The sequence below is a fragment of the Rousettus aegyptiacus genome, unplaced genomic scaffold, assembly GCF_014176215.1.
Source record: "Rousettus aegyptiacus isolate mRouAeg1 unplaced genomic scaffold, mRouAeg1.p scaffold_m13_p_7, whole genome shotgun sequence".
Lineage (NCBI taxonomy): Eukaryota > Metazoa > Chordata > Mammalia > Chiroptera > Pteropodidae > Rousettus > Rousettus aegyptiacus.
In genome coordinates this window covers 67144083-67165466 of record NW_023416310.1, presented here as the reverse complement: position 1 = coordinate 67165466, position 21384 = coordinate 67144083, and the positions used below count along the sequence as shown (strand labels likewise).

Below are 21384 nucleotides of genomic sequence, written 5' to 3'. Positions count from 1 at the left end.
CTTATTCCGCTCTGTTGCTTGTCCGCGCAATCTCCCACCTCCGGCTGCGCTGCGGCGCGGTCGTGTGGCCTTGGGAATCCAGCTGCGGGGCGAGGCTTTCGTGCGACGAAGGGCAATCGCTGCAGGCGGTGGGGAGGGCTGCCCAGACGAGAGGCTCTAGGGGCTCCACCATGGCGGTGGCGGTGCGCGCGGCGGGTTACCTACCTGCGCTGTGTGGCGCGCCCTCTGGTGAGAGCCGGGACGCGGGGCGGGGGTTGAGAGTGGGGTCGGGGCGGAGACAGGGGGTTCGGCCGGGCAGAGTGAAGCGGGGCCCCTCGCGCCGGCCTCCATCCCGCCCAGACCCTCCGTGTGACCTTGCTCGCTTCCGCGCTCTCTCTGGGTCGCAAGCTAGCGTCGCCCTCCTGTCGGGTCGCTCACAGTTCATTCGGTGATATTCAGGCGAGGTTCGAGGTGGAGGGCGGCCAGCGAAGCTTAAGGGAGAGAGGTCGTCCAGCAGCTCGAGTACATAGGGTTAGCAGTCGTGTTAGTCTGGGCTGGTCAGTGCCATTACGAAAAAGAGGGATGGTTCGAATGTCGATTTTGCTATCATGATCCTCGCTTGGCTGTTTGCAGCTGGAGGAAGCAGTCTGCTCTGATCCAGCAGTGAGTACATGAGGGTTCTTATTTCTCTCCACATAGTCTCCAGGGTTTGTTGTCTGTCCTTTTGATCTTAGTCATCCTAGTGGGTGTGAAGTGGCATCACTCTGCGGTTTTAATTTGCGTTTCTCTGATGGCTCATGAGCATCTTATTCCTTATCGGTCACTTGTATATGTCCTCTGGAGAAGTGTCTGTTTAAATCTTTGCCCATTTTTAAATCGGGCTGCCTTTTTATTAATGAATTGTAGGAGTTCTTTATATTTTCTAGATGTGAGTTCCTGGTCAGATACATGATTTGCAAAACATTTTTCCCATTGTGTTGTCTTTTCACATCATAGAGCCCTTTGAAGCACAAGTTTTAAATTTTGATGAAGTCTGATTTACCTACTTTTTGTTTTTGTTGCTTACGCTATTAAGTGTCATATCTAAGAAACCATAGCCAAATCCAAAGTCGGAAAGATTTACCCTTACGTTTTTTTCCTAAGAGTTTTGTAATTTTTGCTGTTACTTTTAGGTTTCCGATCCATTTTGAGTTAATTTTTATGTATGACGTGAAGTAGGGCTGCGACTTCATTCTTTTGCATGTAGATATTCTGTTGTCCCAGCACTGTTTGTTGGAAAGATTCTCTCTGCATTGATTTGTCTTGGTACTCTTTTCAGAGGTCACATGCCGGCAAGTGCTGTCAGCTTGTTGTGAAGCACGGTGCTATGTGGAGTAGTACATGGTACAGTGGTGGCCTGTTGCTGTGGGGGCTCCAGAGAGGAGGGGAGCACAGTGCTGAGGGGGCACTGCAGGAATTGGGGGCTTCACCCAGAGGTACTGTTTCAGACAAACCGGAGAACATGTCAGAGACACAGGATGCAAGAGCAGAGTGTTTTCAAAACTAAGAGCCTGGCGTGACCAGAAGGAGGGTGGAGGGAGGTAAGGCTGATGTGGGAGGTTGGGACCAGGGTGCTGGCCTGGAGGCTCTGCTCAAGGGTTTTGACTTTGTTTTGCAGGCCGTAGGGAGCCAAAGAATGATATATCAGGGCTGTAACATGACCAGATCTGTTATTTTAGAAATAGCAAGTGGTAAATGAGAGGGAGGAAATCAGAGGCAGTGAGACCTGGAAGGAGACTGTTGTTACCATGTGGCTGAGAGATGATGAGGCCTGAACAAAGGAGAGGCAGTGAGACTATAGGACATAGCTGGCAGGTGCATCGATTTTTGAGAATTTATAGGGCTTGGTAGCTGGTTAGATGTGATAGTGAAGGAGACGTGATGTGATATCTCTTGGTCAATTGGTCATGGAGCCCAAAAATCACTCAAGTACTTGTCTTGGTTCTTTTATTCTACAGATATTAATTTTAGTGTGGGTGTTACTGTTTTAAAAGTTCTTTTTCATGTAGAGTTGTATATTTAATTTTTTTTTTACTTTACAGGTCATTTATGGTCCCGACAGCTTTACCTACACGCCTCCACAGCAGCTTCCACTTTGGTGCTGAAGACTGTTCTTAGCAATGGTGAGATCGATTCATTTATCTGTCTTTTCTTATAAGACCTAATGTTACTCTGTGTAGTTTTTAGAAATGTAAATGAATTAAACTTCTTCTTGATGATGGAAGTGAATAGGATCTAAAGAGTACTTTTCAAATTTTTTATGATTGTAGTTGTAGAAATTGAAGGCTTTAAAAATAGCTAATTTATTGAGTGATTACTGTGTGTCAGACTTGGAGCATGTTACCTTGGGTAATGATCATACCATGTTAATGAGGGGGCTGTTATTCCTATTTTACAGATGGCAAAGTGAGTCTCAGAGGCTGGGTGACTTGCTCAAAGTCACACAGGCAGTAAATGGCAAGGACTAGGTCCTGAGTCCTTGGTACTATGACACCTCCTCCTGACAGTCTTTGTGGAGGCCTGTGCTCTGACACCAGCAAGGGGCAGGGCCTTCTCCTTGGTCACTCTCCAGAAAGGGAGGGGACCATCCCTTGCTGAGCCTGTGGCCATTTAAATCCTGCCTTTTCCACATGGACTCTGCTTCAGGCAGACTCGAACTCTCATTGTGTCCTTGAGTTTCTGGAACTCTGCGTGTGAGCCTCACTCTTAGTGTTGGCCCCTGTCACTGTTGGCCCCACCTGCAAGATGCTGGAACACTTGGCTGGAGAGGTCCAGCAGGGGGTCTAGTGGCCTGGGGCCTGCCCTTTACTTGTTTATTTGTTGATTAGTGACTCATTCATTCATAAACTATTTACTCTACCCTTTACTACAAGGTGTCCCCGGCCTGCGCTAGTGTAGGCAGGGCCAGGGAGGAGCACTCTTAGCTGAGGGGTTGGCCCTGCGGAAAGGCCTGGGTCAGGGCATACTGGCTGGCCCAGTGACTACACAGTTCTCAGCTCCACCACGTCCTGTCTTTGCAACCATGGGCAAATGTCACCCCTCAGACCCTCAGTTTCCTAGTCTATAAAATGAGGACAGTAGTATCTGCTTTGAAGATAGATGTACTGTTTTTTTAAAATATTGTGCTTCCACAGAACCCTAAAAAGTTTATGTCTTGAAACCAGGTCCCTTTCCTACCCCTTCCCATCTTCCAGTGACACTCTCAATTCTCTCAGCTTTCTTTTGCTTATGTTTCTAAGTAGATAGTGTATATTGTTTTGCCTGTTACCTTTGTTATGCTGATTAGAGAGCTACTCTTACACCACATGCCCTGCTTTTTCCCACATAGGGGACAGCACAGTTTGATGGACACTGTGGGCAGTGTTTTAATCATAAAGGTTATGTGTCTGTCATTCACAGCCGAGCTAGGTGGTATTGTCATTACATTTCCTCTACAATGTTTTCTTTCTTCTGCAGTTAAAAATTGCCTCGTTTTTAAAAAGTTGCTCTGTTTTCTTTGCACCCAGTGCTATATTTTTCTAAATGCTGCAACAAATTGATCAGAAATATTGCAATAATTTTTCTAAAATCTCTCAAATATCACTAGTTAACCAGTTTGATTTAATAGAAAAGACTTAAATTAGAAGGAAGAAATTTTTCCTGGTGAGAACTGTCAGACACTAAAGTGAGACCTTCAGGCACAGGCTGTGTCTTTGAAGAGGTCCACTCTCTCAGGCTCCTGGGCTTGGCCCCCTGTGAACTCCATGGCGACTGTTTCCTGAGACTGGGTGTCATAGGCTGAAGTAATAAGAATTCAAAAGGATCAGGGCAAAAGTGACCACTGATGGTGGTGGGTAATCTTTGACAGCTTCAGCATGTGACTTATCATGAGTTTCTGCCATTTCTTGTTTTAAAATCACAGCACAATTAAAGTAAACTCAGTTGTAGCAACAGTGTATTAGAAGAGATGATTTCTAAACTGAAGTCCATTTCTTTTTATTTTTGACAAGTGGACCTTTTAGGCTAAATACATTATTAGCTATGAATAGTATTTTGGTCTTTTGAAAAAGATTACAGAATTCCAAATCTGATGGTAGTGATTTTTATATTCTTGAAGTTTATCAAAGATTGCAATATAGTACAAGATAAAAATTCATGTGTACTTGAAATTTTGTTGAAGACCGAGGGTTACAGGAAAAGCTGAAATGTGTTCAACAGCATGGGGTTTGGAATGATCATTGAAGCCCCAAATTTATTTAAAATGAAAAGCTAGTATCTTCTGTTTACTATTTATTGAATAATTCTCTAAGTGAGCTACCTCACTGTGGCATCTGGGCCAGTCTCCACCTACATCCATATCGGTTAGTAAGTCACTGAACTGGAATTGGTATTTAAACTTCATCTACTGACTAGTGTTGTGACTTTTGACAAGTCCCTAACTTTGTAGGCCCAAGACTCTTGTGAAACAAAGGGATTGGATTAAATGATCTCCCTTTTCCATGTCTATATACCGTGGGGATATTTTAATAGCTATCATAACCATTTAGAATCAGTTTGTTCCTTATGCTCAACTAGATTCTTTCTTGTTGCTGCTACTTAAGATCTTCTGGTGCTTGGCCCTCTGTGGCGATGAAGCCATTGTCACCATATTCTTCTTCAGACTTTCTCAGAGACCAGAGGATAGCTGCTGTCATTCTTCGGCTTCCTGTCTGTCAAGCCCAGAACCCTTAACCAACCCTTTTTCTCTCGAGGGGTTTTAACCCCCTCCTCGCCTCTCTTGGCAGTCACTAGATTCTCCGCCTAAAGGCAAAGCTCGAGCATGTGTAGTCTGTTTCTCTAATCAGGGTTTTCTTTCTCACAAGGCCAATGATCCCTTATAGGACTCCCCATCCAGGGCAAGGATAAACTAGCTGCCTCTAAGACATGAGTCTTTGAAAACTCTTTTTAAAGAGATACATACGGCTAAAAAAAATTTCCCCCAAACCCACAAAAAAGCAAATCTGTCAAATCCAACCTCAGATGCATCTGTCTTCCCCAGAGGCGACAACCATTGCCAGTTCTGGCATGTGTTTCTGGAGTTAGTCTGTATAGTGTATTTGGACTGTACAAGGGCAGTGCACCCCATGCTTCTGGCTAGGTCGTGGGCAGGTCTGCTTTCCACCGGTCTTCCCACTGCTTGGTAGCTCACAGTAGAGGCTGTGTGGCCTAGAGGAGCCGGGGGCATGAAGTCCTGTCCTACAGCACGGTGGCCCCGGTGTGGACAGGTCCACCTCCTTTGTTAGACAGCGTCACCCATCGTGTGGATGAACTGCATCTTCTCTACCTGGAATGGCCACTTAGGTTATCAGTCCAAAGTTTTGTTTTCATTTTAAAAGAAATACTGTCCTCAAAACCTGATTCTTAAAAGTTCAGTAACTTAGTGACTTAATTTTTTTCAGGAACGATTAATTATTTGATGCTGGCAGTGTTTCTGCACAGCCATGGAGCAAATAACTCAAGGTTTTGTTCCATCTCCCTCCAGGCCCTTTGTCATCTCCAGGAACCACTGACACTCGCCATTTTAGCAGCTTGACCCGTGTGCAGCAGACACAGAGCTGGGATGCTTTGCTCAGCAATTCAGTGGACCAATGGTACAGACCCTACAGTTTCTTCACTAAATGTACGTAGACTGGCCACCAGCTTCTTGTTTCATGATGTAAGAGAATAAACGGTGCTTTGTATCTTCATTGTTCTTCTTTTTCCTTAATTAAATTAATTTTAACACTCAAGTGATTACTTGTGATATACTAGTAAAGTAAAAGTGTTCTTTCATGTGGCTTGTAGAGTTAACTCATGTGCTATCAGCCATATTTGTTTGTACTTTGGGGACCACTAGTTTGCTTTAGTCCTAACCACCATTTGGGGCACCTGAGGGCTATAATCATGTGATATATGCAAAGAAGAATTTAATTTTGCTTTCATTGCTGCAATGGTACGAGTGAAGCCAATGTCTTCTGTACTTTTTTATTTAATGGATCATAGATCATTGCTTGAAAGTTAAAAAAAAAAACAACATTCTGTTTCATTACAGTGACAGCAGCTGAGCTGTGGAAAGGTGCTTTGGCAGAGACTGGTGCTGGAGCAAGGAAAGGAAGAGGCAAGAGAACGAAGAAAAAGAGAAGAAAGGATTTGAACAGGGGTCAGATCATTGGTGAAGGTAAACTTATTAAAACAGCTAATGTGCTCTTTAGGTTTTATTTTCCAAATTTTATAGGTATTTTCACAATCTAGAAGCATCAAAACATTTCTCTTGAAGGGCGCTGGGGTCTACAGCTTACTTATGGCCCCAGGATTCTGGGAGAGGAAAATTCCATGGAAAGGAATTCATTCATTTAGTCAGTCGGTCAGTCAATAAGCCTCTGTGCCTGTTGTGATACCTCTGTGACAGTCCCTGCCCTCAATAAGCTACGAGACAGTGATAGATGATAATTAGAGGACTGGCAACTCTCTGCAGTGGTTCCAGCTTTGTGAGCCATGCAGTTTGGTTACAATCATTCAACTGTTTTGTGTTGTTGGGGCACAAAAACAGTCATAGACAATACATAATCAAATTGATGTAGCTTGTTCAATAAAACTTTATTTACAGAAATAAGTGGTGGGCTGGATTTGGCTCATGGCCCTTAATTTGCCAACCCCGGGAACACGTTGTTTATGCTTGTGTTTTTGAAGAATAGAAATTGTATGGTGTCTTCAACTTGACACTGTGTTGTGGTTGCTGACAGAATGTTTGTTGGTAGTAATAGCCTTTCGGGTGTGAAGAAAATACCTTGACTGTCCTGCTTACCGTGTGTGCCTGGATGTTTTTCTCTGTTCCCTACCTTGTATTTTATTTTACTTTTTAACATTTAGAGAAAACATAATAATCACATATGTATACCGCTCAGTAACAAATTCAGACTGTAGGAGAAACGTGAGCTCTCGCGATGCCCTTTTCATCTCCCCTACCCCAGCTGCCACCTCCAATGAAACCGCTCATCTCATTCTGGTGTGTTGTTGCCTTCTGACATTTTTAAAATGCTTTTATCTACATAAAAACCGTAAAAGAAATATATTTTTTCTTCTTTTTAAAAATAATTTAGATTATATGGTACATACTGTCTTATCATGTACCTTTTCCACTCGATAATAGGTCTTGGAAATTGTTCCATGTCAGCACATATAATGCTGCCTCGTTCCTTGAGTTCAGTGTGGACGTTTTCATAGGTTGGACATACCATGGTTTCTTGAGGCGCTCCGGTGGGCGTCCTTGTCCATGCACATATACGCCTCGTACCTGTGCAGGAGTGTTTCTGTGGGTAGCACATGAAGTAGAATTAGTAGCCGTTAGGGGAGGTGCATTGAAAGTTTTCATGGACATGCCATGGCCTGCCAGGTGACTTGTGTGAGTTTACACTCCTGTTAGCAGTGCCATCTGTATACCCATTGCCTGGCATTTTATCACTCAAGAAATGAATGACTTTTAAAAATTCTTCTTCATGTGTGTTCTTAAACCTTCAGGGCGTAGTGGCTTCCTCTGGCCTGGCCTGAACGTCCCTCTCATGAGAGATGGAGCTGTGCAGGCCATCGCCCAGAGAAGCAAGGAGGAGCAGGAGAAAGTGGAGGCCGACATGATCCAGCAGAGGGACGAGTGGGACCGGAAGAAGAAGATGAAGGTTAAACGGGAGCGTGGCTGGAGTGGAAACACGTGGGGTGGTGTCAGTCTTGGCCCCCCCGACCCCGGCCCCAATGGAGGTAGCAGAGTCCCGCTTTGCTGGCCTTTGTGACAGTGGGACCCTTTGTGCCAGATTCCTCATTGTGATCTTACCTGTTCAGGCTGCTTTTCTCCAAAGAATGATTTGGGCATCACTGAAGTGACTTCACATAGTTATTTATCCAAGTGTATTTTATAGGGCATGAGAGGCCTATAGCCAAGAGGCACTTCAGTGCCAATCCTGGGTTCTGGTGCCGTCATTATGCAGCTTCTCAGCTGTGCTGGCATGTCAGCAGTCTGTCTGCACAAGCAGCTACACAAACGGGTCTTGAATGCCTGTGGGGGCATGGTGTGCGCTGCTGGTTCCATCATAGTGCAAAGCAGGTAGTGACCATCAGCCTTGTGGGAGTGTGCGTGGAAGAAAAATGGTGGTACTTAGTAGGTCAAATTAGAAAACAAAGTTCTCTGCCCCCTCAGCCCCCCGAGTGTGTAGGGGAGTGAAAATCATCCAGAAAATTCCTTCTTGAGGAGGTGGGGAAGAAATAGACAAGGGTTGGGCAGCTTTCTTAAGTTTGGCTAAAAGAGAAGGGCGGGGGCTGAGATGGAGAGACCCAGGCAGACCTGCTTAATACTGAACAAGACCCTTCAGTAGGAGGAGGGAGAGGCAGGAGGGAGAGGCAGGAGGGAGGGGAACCGACTTGCCAAGGCCCTAGTGGGGGCCAAGTTCTAGAGTGTAGATGAAAGGATTAGCTGGTGACAGATTCAGATGAGCCTGTGATGTTGGCAGTGAAAGTGTAGGGGGCAGGCATGTGAGTGGCATCTGCCTGGTGCCTTCAGCTAGTCTGGAGGAGAAGGGGGCGGTCATCTGCTGAAGGAGGATGAGGTAGTGGTAAGCATGGCCACCAGAATATTTTGATAGGCAATGGAGTATTGCACTGTCTTTGCATTATCCAATGGACTGGACTGGGGAGCTTAGAGGGGAGAGACTGGCCATGAGTTGATAGTTTTTGAAACTGGCTAATGGGCACATTAGCTGTCATTCTGCTGTTTTCTATGTGATGGAAATTTTCTATCGTTAAATGTTAATAAAAGAGCACATGTTTAAAGTGGTACTGTGGTGAGTAGAAAGAGGCCTGACTAAAAAGACATAAAGACTGACAGGCAGCGGGGAGTACGCAATTGAGTTGGAGCCCATGGATGTTTGTTGACCCTTGTGTGAACTGTGCTTTGCATCTCCTGTAGTGCCTAGCTGGCCAGGCGTCGCCAGATGGCTGCATTTGCTCAGGTCTGGGCACTGGTGGAGAGAAGAGGGTGAGGGAGCTGAGGATATTCCTAGGATTTGGTGCGGACAGCAGACTCGTGTCTTGGAGTGGGCAGGCTGTGCAGACCAGATCCGTTTGGTGACGGAGACGGACCAGGGCATGGCCTGGGAGGTGGCAGAAGACAATGCAAGGTTTTTTCTCACTTGGATGTCACTGACAGTGCCTGTTGAAAACACTTTTGTGCACTAACCGTGTAGACACACTTGTCTGTACGCCTGTTTCTTTTCTCTCTACAGAAACCTATGATGACTTTGACACCAGGATACTCGAGGTAGGCATGTGGCTTCAGTGCCGAGTTCAACCTTTGGGGAAGTGGGGAGTTGGAGTGAGTGGCATGGGGCTAGGCAAGAGGGACTGTGAGGGGTGAGGGAAAGCCTTGATGCCTCACTTTTCTGAGACACAGAGCTGATTTGGGTAAGAAAAGAATGAAACTTGAATTTCAGTCACTTGATAGCGGCTCCCCTGACTGCCGCCCTTCTGGGAAGCTACGCGTTGAGTTCTTGAGACAAGGCAGCTTTGGTGGTATTGACGATAACAGAAATTGGTGATTACGTCTCGATTTCCTCCTTCTAGACACTGAAGCAGCACCAGCGATCTGTCCTTGAATTACAAACCAGCCATATCTACATCAGTGCAGGGAGCAACCTGGCAGGGCCAAGGGGCAGGGGCAGAAGGCCGGAGCTGCTTCTCCAGGGGAAATCACGCAGCAGGCCCGGATATAGAAACCTGTATCAGGTCAATTTCAGGCACTTTCCAGGGCTTTCCCTAAAATAGTCATCTTTCCGTGGAGCACTGCGTGCTTCTTCAGCCTTAACTACCGTATGGAGTAACCATTTATCGAGTCCTTGACTAGATGTACATATTTCTTCTTACCAATTGCATTATATAATTTAAAACACGTTCAAAGTGGTGTATGTCATTGGGTCCCAGTGCATACCTTCTGGGTGTCAGTCCCCTTGAAGAATCCTCACGTGTGGGCAGTTTCCTGTGAGATGGTTCCCAGAGTGGGCCGCAACTCCCTTTTCCTTAACCTCATTAGGGTGCCGCCATGTGAGCAGTTTAATGAAGTTTCATGGTTTCTGGGCTTTTAAACATGCCTCCCGCCCCACATGCAGATTTTCTTGTCATTCACAATGAGCAGGGGTTTCCAGATTTTCTGTTCTCAGGTGAGCCTAATCCTTAATATGGAGATCCAGTCCTATGCTGTTTCTATATACTGTGTTTCATCATTTCTGAGATGCACATTTACATTTATATTTATTCACTTTTTAATCTCTCTGTTTTTGAGATATATCTTCTAGCCAGTCAGTTATAAACTGTGTCAAAGTTTAATCAGCAACATTTTTCCTTTTTGCACCGCATGCGGGTACAGAGACTACTCTAGTCCCTACTTCAGAATTTTCTTAAGGTGTCATATTTATGAAACATTCTGTCTTTTAGGTAAGAAATGTTTTCAATATGACAGCAAAAGAGGGAAGAAAGAGATCAGTCCGTGTTCTGGTCGCCGTGGGGAATGGCAAAGGAGCCGCAGGTGAATGACATGGGCAGTGCTGGTGTTGGAGGTGGGGTGGGACAGGTGTGGCCTGGGTTCCACTCTGGAATCTGTGGATTTGTGCTGCTGGCCAGACTTTCAACTGATGAAACTTTTTGTGGTTTGAGCTCACAAACCTTGTGGTCAACCCATAAAATTCCCTAGGGAGAAAAGAAAGTAGATCTTTTTACATCTGCCTTTTCCTGAGGTCAGCAGACCTTTTAAAAGGCTTATTATGTTGTGTAGAGTAGTGAAAAATTAGGGGGAACCACTAAATGTTGACAGTAGGGACGCAGTTACAAAAGAATATAGCCATACATTGTAAAATCTATTGCCACTCAAGGATTATGGAAACCTACTCGCAAAATAATGCTAAGTGAGAAAACAACTTCATATAAGCCTATATAATATAATCTCATTTTTTCTTTAAAAAGATATGTTTTTATACACAAAGTAAAGACTGGAAGGATATACACTGAAAGATTTATAATGTTTACTCTAATTCATAGGCTTGCCACTCATTTAAAATTTATTCTTTATACTATTCTGTAAAGCTTCCATAGCGAACATCTGTTTTGAAATGTGTACCTAAATGTGTCAGGGAAAGAAAAGTGCCTGTTTAACCCACACTGACACTCCAAACAGGTGTACATATGGTGCCAGGGGAAGCCAATCCTAACATTTATTTTTGTATCTTTCCAGAAATTCTGTATTCACATATCTTTTTAAAAAATTTTGGGGAGCATTCAAGATCTTGTTCCCTGGCACATGTCATCAGTTTGGCTCAAAATAAACTCTTACAAAAATTAAAGAAAAAAAAGAATACAGAAAGTCACAATGAATCCTGGTTTCTCGCTCAGCTGCGCCCCTAGGTTCTGGCTTCCACTTTGAGCTGTGTGGTGTCCTGTGTGGGTAGTGTAGGTTGTGTTACCTTTTCCTTATTGCAGAATGTTTACATTGTTTCCATACGTTTCCAGTTTTGCAGTAATTGTACATGTAATTTGTTACACCTTTGCAAGATTATCAATAGGGGAATTTCCTGCAGTGTAAATCCCTGCCTCAGCTTGGGCTGCATTTGGGATGTTAATGGGTGTTACCAGAGCCCTCAGTTTCTATTCGGCTGTTTCCTCCCACCCTTGCCTGCCCCGAATACGATCAGACTTTACTGATCATTGGTATCACAGTGAAACACACCTCTCAGTTTGGGTTTATGTGTCTTTAATCGTGAGAGTTTGGACACCATTGCACGTGTTTGTCAGCCATTGTCATTCCCTCCAGCTCTGTGAGTTCACATGCTTTGTGCATTTTTCTGTTGGGTGATGGCTCTTCTCAATAGTATAAGCTCTTTGTAAGTTGAGGACATTGTCCCTTTGTCTGTCATGTATTTTGATTTAGTTTTTTATTTTTTCCCTGTGAAAGTTTTAAATCTACAGAAGTTTTAAACTTTTATATAGCAGGTTTATCAGTTTTTTTTTAACTTCTGGTTTTCTGGTTTTGTGCTTGGAAAACCTTCATTTGAAGATCATAAACGTGTTTACTCACAGTTTTGTCTAGGGCTTGTGTGGTTTAATTTGTTGTGTTTAAACTAGAAACTGGACTCTGTTAGTCCCAGGTTCTCAGATGTCTTATATATCTCATGGAGCAGTGTTGTCTTATGTTATCTTCCTGTGTGTCATTTAAAAATAAAATACATTCTTCAAAATAAATAATTCACAGTAACGGCAAAGAGTGGAGACATTTCCATTGACTTGTGATTAAACCTCATCTCACTGGTTTAAGCATTCACAAACTCAAGAACCCTTGATTTTATTTCCTAGTTCATTGAAATCTGAATTGCGTTTGAGGGTTCCAGTGAAATCATGGTTTTACTCTATAGCAGTATGTTTTTCCCAACCTTCTGGCTTTTGTAATCTATTTTCAAAAATGTGCAAAACCACATACCTTACTGATTTAGGGCTTGGTTGGTTTTATTTTTAATAGAGTATGTTTAGGTTTAACTAGAGATTTATAAAAGGTAATGTTATGGATTTCCATAGATACTTAAAATGTACTGTTTCCAAAATTGCCCTCAAACAGGTAAGCAAATCTTTGCAACCTCACACTTTGTCATTTGTTTTGGGTAGCACGTTTCCTGTAGGCAGAAGAAAAATGGAGCGCTATGAAATATTGTAGGAGCTGAAACTTGAAATGTGGTGAAAGACATTATGTGCCAAATTTATGCCCCTTTTCATAGTTTGGCTTTTCCTTTTAAAGGTTTTGCTGTTGGGAAAGCCACTGAGCGGATGGATGCTTTCAGAAAAGTACGTACATTTTTCCTTCGTCAACAGTAAGAAATCAACAAGCTATGGATAGACATCATAGGACACCACAAAGCCTATAGAATGAAAAGACCCCTCCCCTGAGGCATCCTGTCCAAGTTCCTGAACCTCAGAGCAATTTCTTTCTTTCTTTCTTCCTTCCTTCCTTCCTTCCTTCCTTCCTTCCTTCCTTCCTTCCTTCTTTTTTTAGGCGAGGCAGCCCTTGGTTTACTTCACAGATTGCAAAGACCTTGCCAGTTTACAATCCCTTATTTTTAATTTTTTTATGCCTACAGCACCTGGTCTTCCTAGGTGGTCTCCCATCCAAGTACTAAACAGGCCCGACCCTGCTTAGCTTCTGAGATAGACAGGATCAGGCTTGTTCAGGGTGGCATGGCCATAGACGACAAAGCAGTTTCTGAAGGACCTGTGCCCTTTTGCATCATTTTCACCAGACTCGTGATTGTTGCCAAAATTGTGAGACAACTAGGAGAGTGTGTCACATGACAGGATGTTCAGGACAATCAGGAATTATTAATTTTTTGAGGGGTGATAGCGATATTGTGGTTATGATTTTTAAATTTAATTCTTAGCTTTTAGAAGTACATACTGAAATTGTTGTGTACAAGTTTGAAATTCTCCATAGTAAAATATTTTATGAAAGACATTTTTTGAAATCTCTTGAAAAATGTAAATTCCAACAGTAGATTTAAGAAAAGTATTTTCCTTTGTTCTTTCAGGCCAAGAACAGAGCAGTTCATTATTTGCATTATGTGGAACGATATGAAGGCCATACAAGTGAGTGTTAATCTTTTCTTTTACAATTTGCAGGGTGACATTTATTTGTTACATATGGCAGTATATCTCTATGACGGTATCTTTGTTTTCTCTGTTGCTGCGTTCTTACGATAAAAATATAAAATGTGGAAACAAACATTCTTGGAAAGGAGAGTGAAGGCAGACCTTGTCGCTCATCCCTGGCCACCGTGTGCTGGCTGCGTAGTCAGGGCCTTATTGCAATGTTGCTCTGCGATGTCCGCAGGGGCATTAAAGCCGCACACCTAACCCTGCTCATCTTCATGTTCTCGCCCTCCAGTATTCCATGACATCTCTTTAACGTTTAAGAGGACACACATCAAGATGAAGAAACAACCCAGAGGTAACTAAAAAACAATTATAATTTGTTGGCAGTAAAGCACAGCGGTTATAGCAGTTCCATCCTGTCCTCTGCCTTTGCTTACCTTCACTTGAACTCATTCTGAAAATGCCCAACAGAGACGCCTCAGTCAGATTTGAGAAGCTGAGGCCCGGGGTTCCGTGAGCACAGCCTGCTGCAAGAGTGAGTCTGGTGGGAAGAGCACATTAGCAAAAGCAAATAGCAGCTGAGTCAGTAGTTGGATTTGCACAAGTGGAGACAGTAGTTCCCCAAGAGAATTCATTGACGCTTTTAAATGGTCTGTCCTTGTGGCTTATTCAGTTCCAGTTGCTCGTTGTCATCACCAGTAATAATGACATCTGAATACAGTCGGCTTTGGGATGCAGGGACAGGCCTTCTCCCTCTTCGGGGCTGAGTCCCAAGAAGAGCTTTCAGGCAGCTCGGTTAATTTTCTCAACAGCCCTGTTTTATCACCCAGGTGTTTGAAGAATTTTTATGTTATTTCTTTAATCTGAATAAGATTTCATTTAAATAAGTGTCATCATTGAAGTTAAGCAAGTTGTCAAGAGTCGCTCAGCTAGGAAGTGAAGATTTCCAGACTGCAAACCAGGCTCTCCCAAGCCCAGAGCCTGGAGCTGTGTGGAAGCAACAGGGTGACTGAGTCCAAGTTCTCCCTTCTCTAGGCTATGGCCTCCGCTGCCACCGGGCCATCATCACCATCTGCCGTCTCATTGGCATCAAAGACATGTACGCCAGGGTCTCTGGGTCCCTCAACATGCTCAACCTCACGCGGGGCCTCTTCCATGGGCTTGCGCACCAGGTAATGCTGCCCTGGGTCTGAAACAGAAATTCCTACCTGTGTTTTGGGTGCCAGTATCAAGACCGCCATGTACCGAGGGCACCCCGGAGTTGCCATCTTGGGGCCGCCCAAGGATGTGGGTCTTCTGTGCTCTTCAGTCAGGTGGTCCAACAAGAGACTTAATTCTCAGGGGTTACCCTTTAAAAAATACTTCCTGGGTGTTTTGAACTTTTAAAATTAAGTATTTTGAAAAGCTAGTTAGTATAATTTTTGTCTTATGAAAAGCAGAGATTTGTTCAAAAGCTTCAACAACGTAGAATTTAAAGTAAAAAAAAAAGTCTGTTTCCTGATGTAGTCCTTTTCTTAGCGATGGCCCTGTCGCTCACGGGAGCCATCTGAGCAGGAGCGCGTCAGGTCACACGGACCGCATAGGCAGCTCAGCCCGGCTAAGCTAGGTGGGACTGGGTGCTGATGGGCCAGGTCCTTTCTCCACAGCCCAGAGGCTGATGGTCACCTGCACAGCAGAGAGGAAGGATCAACTGTCCCTTGAAGGGATGGGTAGCTCTTAGCAGAACAGCCAGACAGGCCGAGAGACTCCATTTGTTGAGGACTTTGATGGGCTTTCAGACACTGAGTTTGATGGCTGCTTTTGAATAGAATGATCCTTGGAAAATTGCAGATGTCTCTGTTTAAAAAGGAAAATTGATCAAAGAAAAAGCTTTGTTTAAAAGATCTTTTTTGAACAGCTGAGTGTGCACGTATGCTTGCAGTATCCAAAACACCCTTCAAAAGCACTTCTAAATGTAAACTTGTTAGAAGTTGACTTCATTGAAGTAACACATTGGTTGTGGGCAGGTCATAGTCATGGTCAGAACACTTGCTCACTTACATAACATTTCTATTTTACATTAGTACTTTGAATATTCTGATGTAATTACTATGTATCTCCCTCCTCTTATATGCTCTCAGCTGTAAGAAACTTGGATTATTTTAATGTGTTACACAAGAGAAAAAAATGCCACCAATTTTAGTAACGTAAAAAAAATAATTGATTGTAAGAAACACCGACTTAATTTTGTTTTTATGAAATGGCTCATCTCTTCTAATTTCAAATATGTGTAGAATTAGGATAGTACATGTGGGCATAGAGTGTGCAAACGTGAAATTGAACACATCAGTACCTATTTTGATGTACCATCAGTAAACCATCTACTAGATTTATTTGCCTCTTTCCAGACTTTGACAGAACCTTTGCCACAGATCCCCGTGGTACTGACATCCAGTGTCCATGGGGAGCAGCTTGTGGCCGCTTGTTTCTCTGTGCCAGCCCCACCCAGCCCAGTTATTTTGAACCAAATCTCAAGACATCATTTTAGTTTAGTATGTATCTCTAAAAGATATAGATTTGAAAGTACCCCGGCATAATATTATCTTACCTAAAACAATTCACAGATTTAGTATCATCATACATTTCATCAGTGCTCCTAGAAATGTCTGCTTGTCAGATTAAAAAATTTTTTACACAGTTTGTTTGAATCAGATTACAGATAGGTCAATACAGTATAAGTTCTGCCATGTCTTTTAAGTCACTTTAATGGTGTAGGGTCCCTCTTTCTTCATGTGTTCTGCTGAAGAAATCAGGTCGTGTCCTATGGTTTCCGTCTGGTGCCAACTGCACGTCTGTAGGTTCTTCGCATCCCTTCCCCTCTTGTGTCCTGTGGATTGGGAACTGGGGTTTGATGAGACCCAGACTGATGGAGTGCATTGTGGTTCATGATTGGGTGGGCTGAGATGATTCCATCTGCAACACGTCCCCCAGAAGCACCTACAAGGGCATTCAGCAGTGGCATGGTGCCCTCACTGCTGGCTCCCTGCTGGCCAAGGCAGTGACGCCCAGGGTCACGGTGCGCCTTGCAGACCTAACTGCTGTCTCCTCTGGTCTCACAGGAAACCCACCAGCAGCTGGCCAACAAGAAGGGTCTTCACGTCGTGGAGTTCCGGGAGGAGTGCGGCCCACTGCCCATTGTGGTGGCCTCACCCCGGGGGGCCCTGAGGAAAGACCCGGAGCCTGAGGACGAGGTTCCAGATTGCATACTGGACTGGGGCGAGGTGAAGGCCACGCAGGGAGTGAAGCGCTCTGTGTGGTCAGGCCTAAAGCGAGCGGCTGCCTGAGCTGCCTCTGCCTTGTCCCCCATGGAGCCAGCTGTGTGCAACACCTGTGGCTCGATCTTCATGTCCCGGGCAGTGGCGTTTGTAAAGGAAAGGCTGACCTTAATTTCTTTATTTACGAATGATAAATAAGCAGAGCTGTAACCCACTGAGTACATGCAGTGTACCAGTCACCATGATGGGAGTTTTCACCCAGTTCTCAGCTTGGGGCCGCTTTATGTGTGCACGTAAACCAGTGGAAAAGACAAGCCACTTAATTGGAAAGGGCATGTGGGCCAGGTACAGTTACTTGCCTAGTCACGCAGCTAGAAGGTAGAGGAAAGTGGGCCAGCTTTGTTCTTTCTGACTCCCATGAAGCCTCTTGGCATGGGTGTTTTAGCGACTGCTCTATGCTCACGTGGCACTCACCCCTCGTTGCAGTCTGTGGTGTGGCTTCACCTGTCTTGGCAGTGTTTTAACGTTTCCTCTGCTGCACTGAGAACCACGTTAGACAGTGTTATCCTTTCTGCTTCAACAGTCAAAGTAACAGAAAACTCAAGAACAAAAGCCCATTGTATTTACCCACTTTCATAGTCTTTCTGTTGCTTGAGCGTCTTCTGATACCCCAGATGTCCTCCTCACATCATTCTGAGTAGGAAGAGCCCAGGCCCCTGCTTCCTCCTTTACTCTCATGACTTCCACATGCTCATTTCTGACACCAGATATGGGAGTTCACCCCCATGAAGCAGTTCTCTCTGACACCAGCTGTGTGTCTACAGTTGCCTCAGTTCTGACACTGTTTGACTGGAGATGGCAACAGACCCCCCAGATTCAGCATCAATCCTGTAAGTCACCTTTGTTTCTGACTAGCTGGCTCTAAATCAGAGGCTGCCCACAAACTCCTGCATTGGGTTCCGTTAACTTGCTGGAACAACTTACAGAACTCGGGAAAACAGTCCACTTAACGTTTACAGTTTGTTATAAGAGGATGCGTTGAAGGATGCAGGCGAACAGCAGAGGGGACAGAGGCAGGGGTGTGAGGGGAGGCATTTGCAGGGGGCAGAGCTTTCAGGTTTCTGGCACCCCCTCCCCAGCCTTTCTGGGCATCAAGCTAGAAGCTCTCCAAGCCCGTCTATCCAGGATTTTATGGAGGCTTCCTCATCCTCGGCTGGAATGGGGGTGCTGACCCACTTCAATCAAATGGGAATGGAGGTCCAGGTGCCCTCAGGCTTCACTTCTGCCTGGAAGCAGGAGGGGCAGTCCAGTGACACTGTGGGATGGGACAAAGTCACATCAGGCAGGGTGGTGCTTGGCCTGTGACACCACACGAGGATGGGGCTGCATTTTTCTCTGTGACATTGGCTTGAGTAAGGAAGGTAGTTATCATCTAGATATTTTCTGTCTTGCTGGGTTATCCTCTCTCCTTACATAGCTAAGACATCAAGACATCCAACTTCAGGCGACAAAGGACAGTAAACTCTTAGAGGTAGGAAATAAATGAAATTGTCCCCCGTTGCCACCTGGAGAAAGTCCACAGAGGAACCTCTCAGGACCTTGTGGTCTCCCTGGGTTGAGAAGATGGGGTTGGGGGTCCAGGGCTATCCAGGTGGCCAGAGTCCACAGGGAGTGGGGAGCTGTCCACGACCATGGAGAGACCACCCAAAAAGGCCAAAGGGAACAGCGTTTGGAATGGAAACCTGTAACCCATGCTGCCTTCAAGGAGCAGTAAGACGTCTCGCCTTGAGGGTAGGAGCAGTAATCCTGCACAAAACCCAGCTCTGCTTCCATTTCAGACCTTAGGAGCAAGATCCAACTGTGACAACTGTTTCCGCATGATAAAACTCATGAATATTGATAAGAGTACAAATGTGTCTAGTGAGGTGCGGTTTACAGTGCTGGCCTCTGATAAAAATCACCAAGAATGCAAAGGTGCATGAAAATAAAACTGGGAGAAAGCCAACCAATTGAAAGGATCCCAAAATAACGACAACCTAGTAGATAAAGACATTGAAACAAATAAGTGAACAAGGACTCTGTTCCATATTTCAAAAAACTAAACATGTTCAGAGGCAAAATATGCAAATAAAACTTTGAGAGATGAAAAATATCTTGATGTAGTTAAGAGCAGGTGGGACACTGAGGAAGAGATGAATGAACTTGAAGACTGCAACAAAAACACCCAAAATTGAACTGAAGCACTGAGGAAGGACAGGTCTCTAGTGTCCACCCTCTGGGTGGGGGCAGGAGAGATGTCCAGCACATCGCCTTAGTCCTCCTGCTGACATGGAGACTCCAAGGGACCAAGCCCACATGTGCCTATGTACTCATGCCCAAGAAAGGAGGAGCCTCCTTATACCACCTTTGTCCTGTGCATCTCTCCTGGTCACCTGGCCACTCACAGATCCTGACAGCTTCTGCAGCCACATCTGTCCTTTCTCACAGATATTCTGCCTGGAAAACAAGTTATCTGGGCCCAGAGAGCACAGAGTTGGACTACTTACTGCTCAGGATTGGGGGTGGTTCTGCCACTCCACCAGGAATTCTCACCAAGAGAAAAGCTTTGGGACAGGGAAGAGTGGGGCCTCATTTTGGAAACACCACTGTTAAGGCCTTCCTCGCAGATTTCGAAGTGTCCTGTGCAAAGGCAGCTATCGTCAGAGCAGCAGCTCTTCAGACCTCAAAGGCGAGCAGGACAGCTGAGAGCCAGCATTCAGCCAGGGCTAGGGCAGAAGACACTGTGCTCAAAGAGATAGGCATGGGGGAGGCCCTCATTCCTGGGACACTTCCACAGGACGGCTCTGTTCCTGCCTGGGCTTCAAGTCTGCCTCAGGTTGGAGCAGGGCCTCAGTGAGTGTGACTCAGTGTCAAAGGACCTGCTTCCTTGTCTGCACAGTGGAAATGACAATAGCACCCACCCAGGAGGGCTGTTGTGAGGTGGCAGCAAAGAATATGTGGGGAGCTCAGCTTCAGTCACAGGGAAGGATGCCATTGTAACACAGGAGGGAATAAAGCTGAGCTGTCATGGGCCAGATGTTGACCATATGGCAGCTGTCTATCACCCTTCCAGCACCCCTCTTTCCCCACCTTCCTGCCTGGTGAGGCCAGGAGCCCTTACCCCTTCTATCGCTGCATGGGGGCCTTGCCAGGGCAAGATGGGCACCCTGAGAGGAGACCCCCTGAAAGGGTTGAGCACATTTGTCTGCTTGCACTAGGGGACCGAAAAGTGGCTGACTCGAGGTGGGTGAAGGGCAGGGCAGCCCTATCAGACCATCTGGCTACCCAGCCGGCTCGCCAGGCATGCTGTTTGGGCATGCATGCCTGTCACTGTTTGCCCAAGGCAGGGCACAGGCCAGGACTGGAGGTCCCAGCCTCACTCTCAGAAGTGAGAGATCTGTGGAAATAGGCTCTGCACCCCTACACCCTGCTGCTTGCCATCTCTTCCTGCCCTGGGTGATAGGAGCCGGTCATAGGGGGAGCCCAAAGGGGCCAATTCCCTTCCTCCTCCCACTGCCACTTCCCATCCTGGGAGCTGCTGAGAGCCCCTCTCCTTCTGGCCTTGCTCTGTCCTTTTGGAGGTGGGGATGGGTGAGCATGAGAAGGCAGCTGGTCAGGGCATCTGCCTGGGAGGTGGTGGGGTCAGGGTGAGGTCTGAACAGCCTGGGGCCAGAAGAGGACCCGGTTGGGGATGGAAGAATGTGCTGGGTGACCAGTGTGTGGTGCTCAGGACAGCTGTGCCCCTCACTCTGGCCGCTGGTGGATGTGTGTCCCTTGCAATCCACAAGATCATTGTGAGTTCTAACCTCAGAAACCAAAAGCCTTTTGGGGGCCACAGAGCCTGGACACTGTCCGCACCCTCACAGGGGCGGAGCAGCTTTCTATCTCCTGCCATGTCAGTGCAGATTGCTCTGTCCTGCCTCGGTGACAATGGCAGAAGGTGGCAGGGTATCTTAGAGGAGAACATGTGCCTCTAGATCCATCCTTGCTGTTGCAAATGGCAGGATGTCCTTTGCGGCTGAATAGTATTCCACCGTATATGTGTACCAGGTTCTTCCATCAATAGTCCCTTAGTTGTACCCATGTCATGGCCACTGGGGATGATGCTGCTGTGAACATGGGGTCCAGAGGTCTCTGTGGGACAGGGACTTAATTACATTGTGTGAGGCAAGTCAGAGACAAACACCGTGATCTCATGTGGAATCCAAGAGACCCCACACACATAAAAACTGACCAAATTTGTTTCCAGAGTGGGGGTAGGTGAAATGGAGTAAGGGGTCAAAAGGCATGAGAGTCTGGTTATGATTAAGTCTTGGAGTGTGATGCACAGCAGGGTGGCCATAGTTAATAATGCTCAATTGTATAATTAAAAGTTGTTAAGAAAGTAAATCTTAAAAAGTTCTCATCATGA

The 21384-nt window shown here is 45.5% G+C and overlaps 1 protein-coding gene and 1 pseudogene across 2 annotated transcripts; one reads left to right on the top strand and one right to left on the bottom strand.

Moving 5' to 3' along the window:
* Positions 1–17564, top strand: MRPS5 (mitochondrial ribosomal protein S5). Of its 2 annotated transcripts, XM_016142884.2 has the most exons (13): positions 1–228; positions 2061–2141; positions 5519–5656; positions 6068–6193; positions 7534–7767; positions 9285–9319; positions 9622–9783; positions 10489–10579; positions 12833–12879; positions 13617–13674; positions 13973–14035; positions 14716–14852; positions 16779–17564. In XM_016142884.2, exons 1-13 carry the CDS (start codon positions 171–173, stop codon positions 17001–17003), a joined length of 1455 nt encoding a protein of 484 aa, XP_015998370.1. In that variant the 5' UTR covers positions 1–170; the 3' UTR covers positions 17004–17564. The 2 variants fall into 2 exon arrangements, with proteins under 2 accessions (XP_015998370.1, XP_015998371.1); XM_016142885.2 differs by lacking the exon at positions 9622–9783 and having other exon boundaries at positions 9–228.
* On the bottom strand, positions 13164–13281 carry LOC118605965 (annotated as a pseudogene).
* Positions 17565–21384: the final 3820 nt, after the last annotated feature.

Excerpts from the sequence above, each read along its gene's own strand:
- MRPS5 (XM_016142884.2), top strand. The coding sequence starts at position 171 with ATGGCGGTGGCGGTGCGCGCGGCGGGTTACCTACCTGCGCTGTGTGGC. Across the intron at positions 229-2,060 it reads GCTGTGTGGCGCGCCCTCTG|GTCATTTATGGTCCCGACAG; the intron begins GTGAGAGCCGGG and ends TTTACTTTACAG. Across the intron at positions 9,784-10,488 it reads GATATAGAAACCTGTATCAG|GTAAGAAATGTTTTCAATAT; the intron begins GTCAATTTCAGG and ends TCTGTCTTTTAG.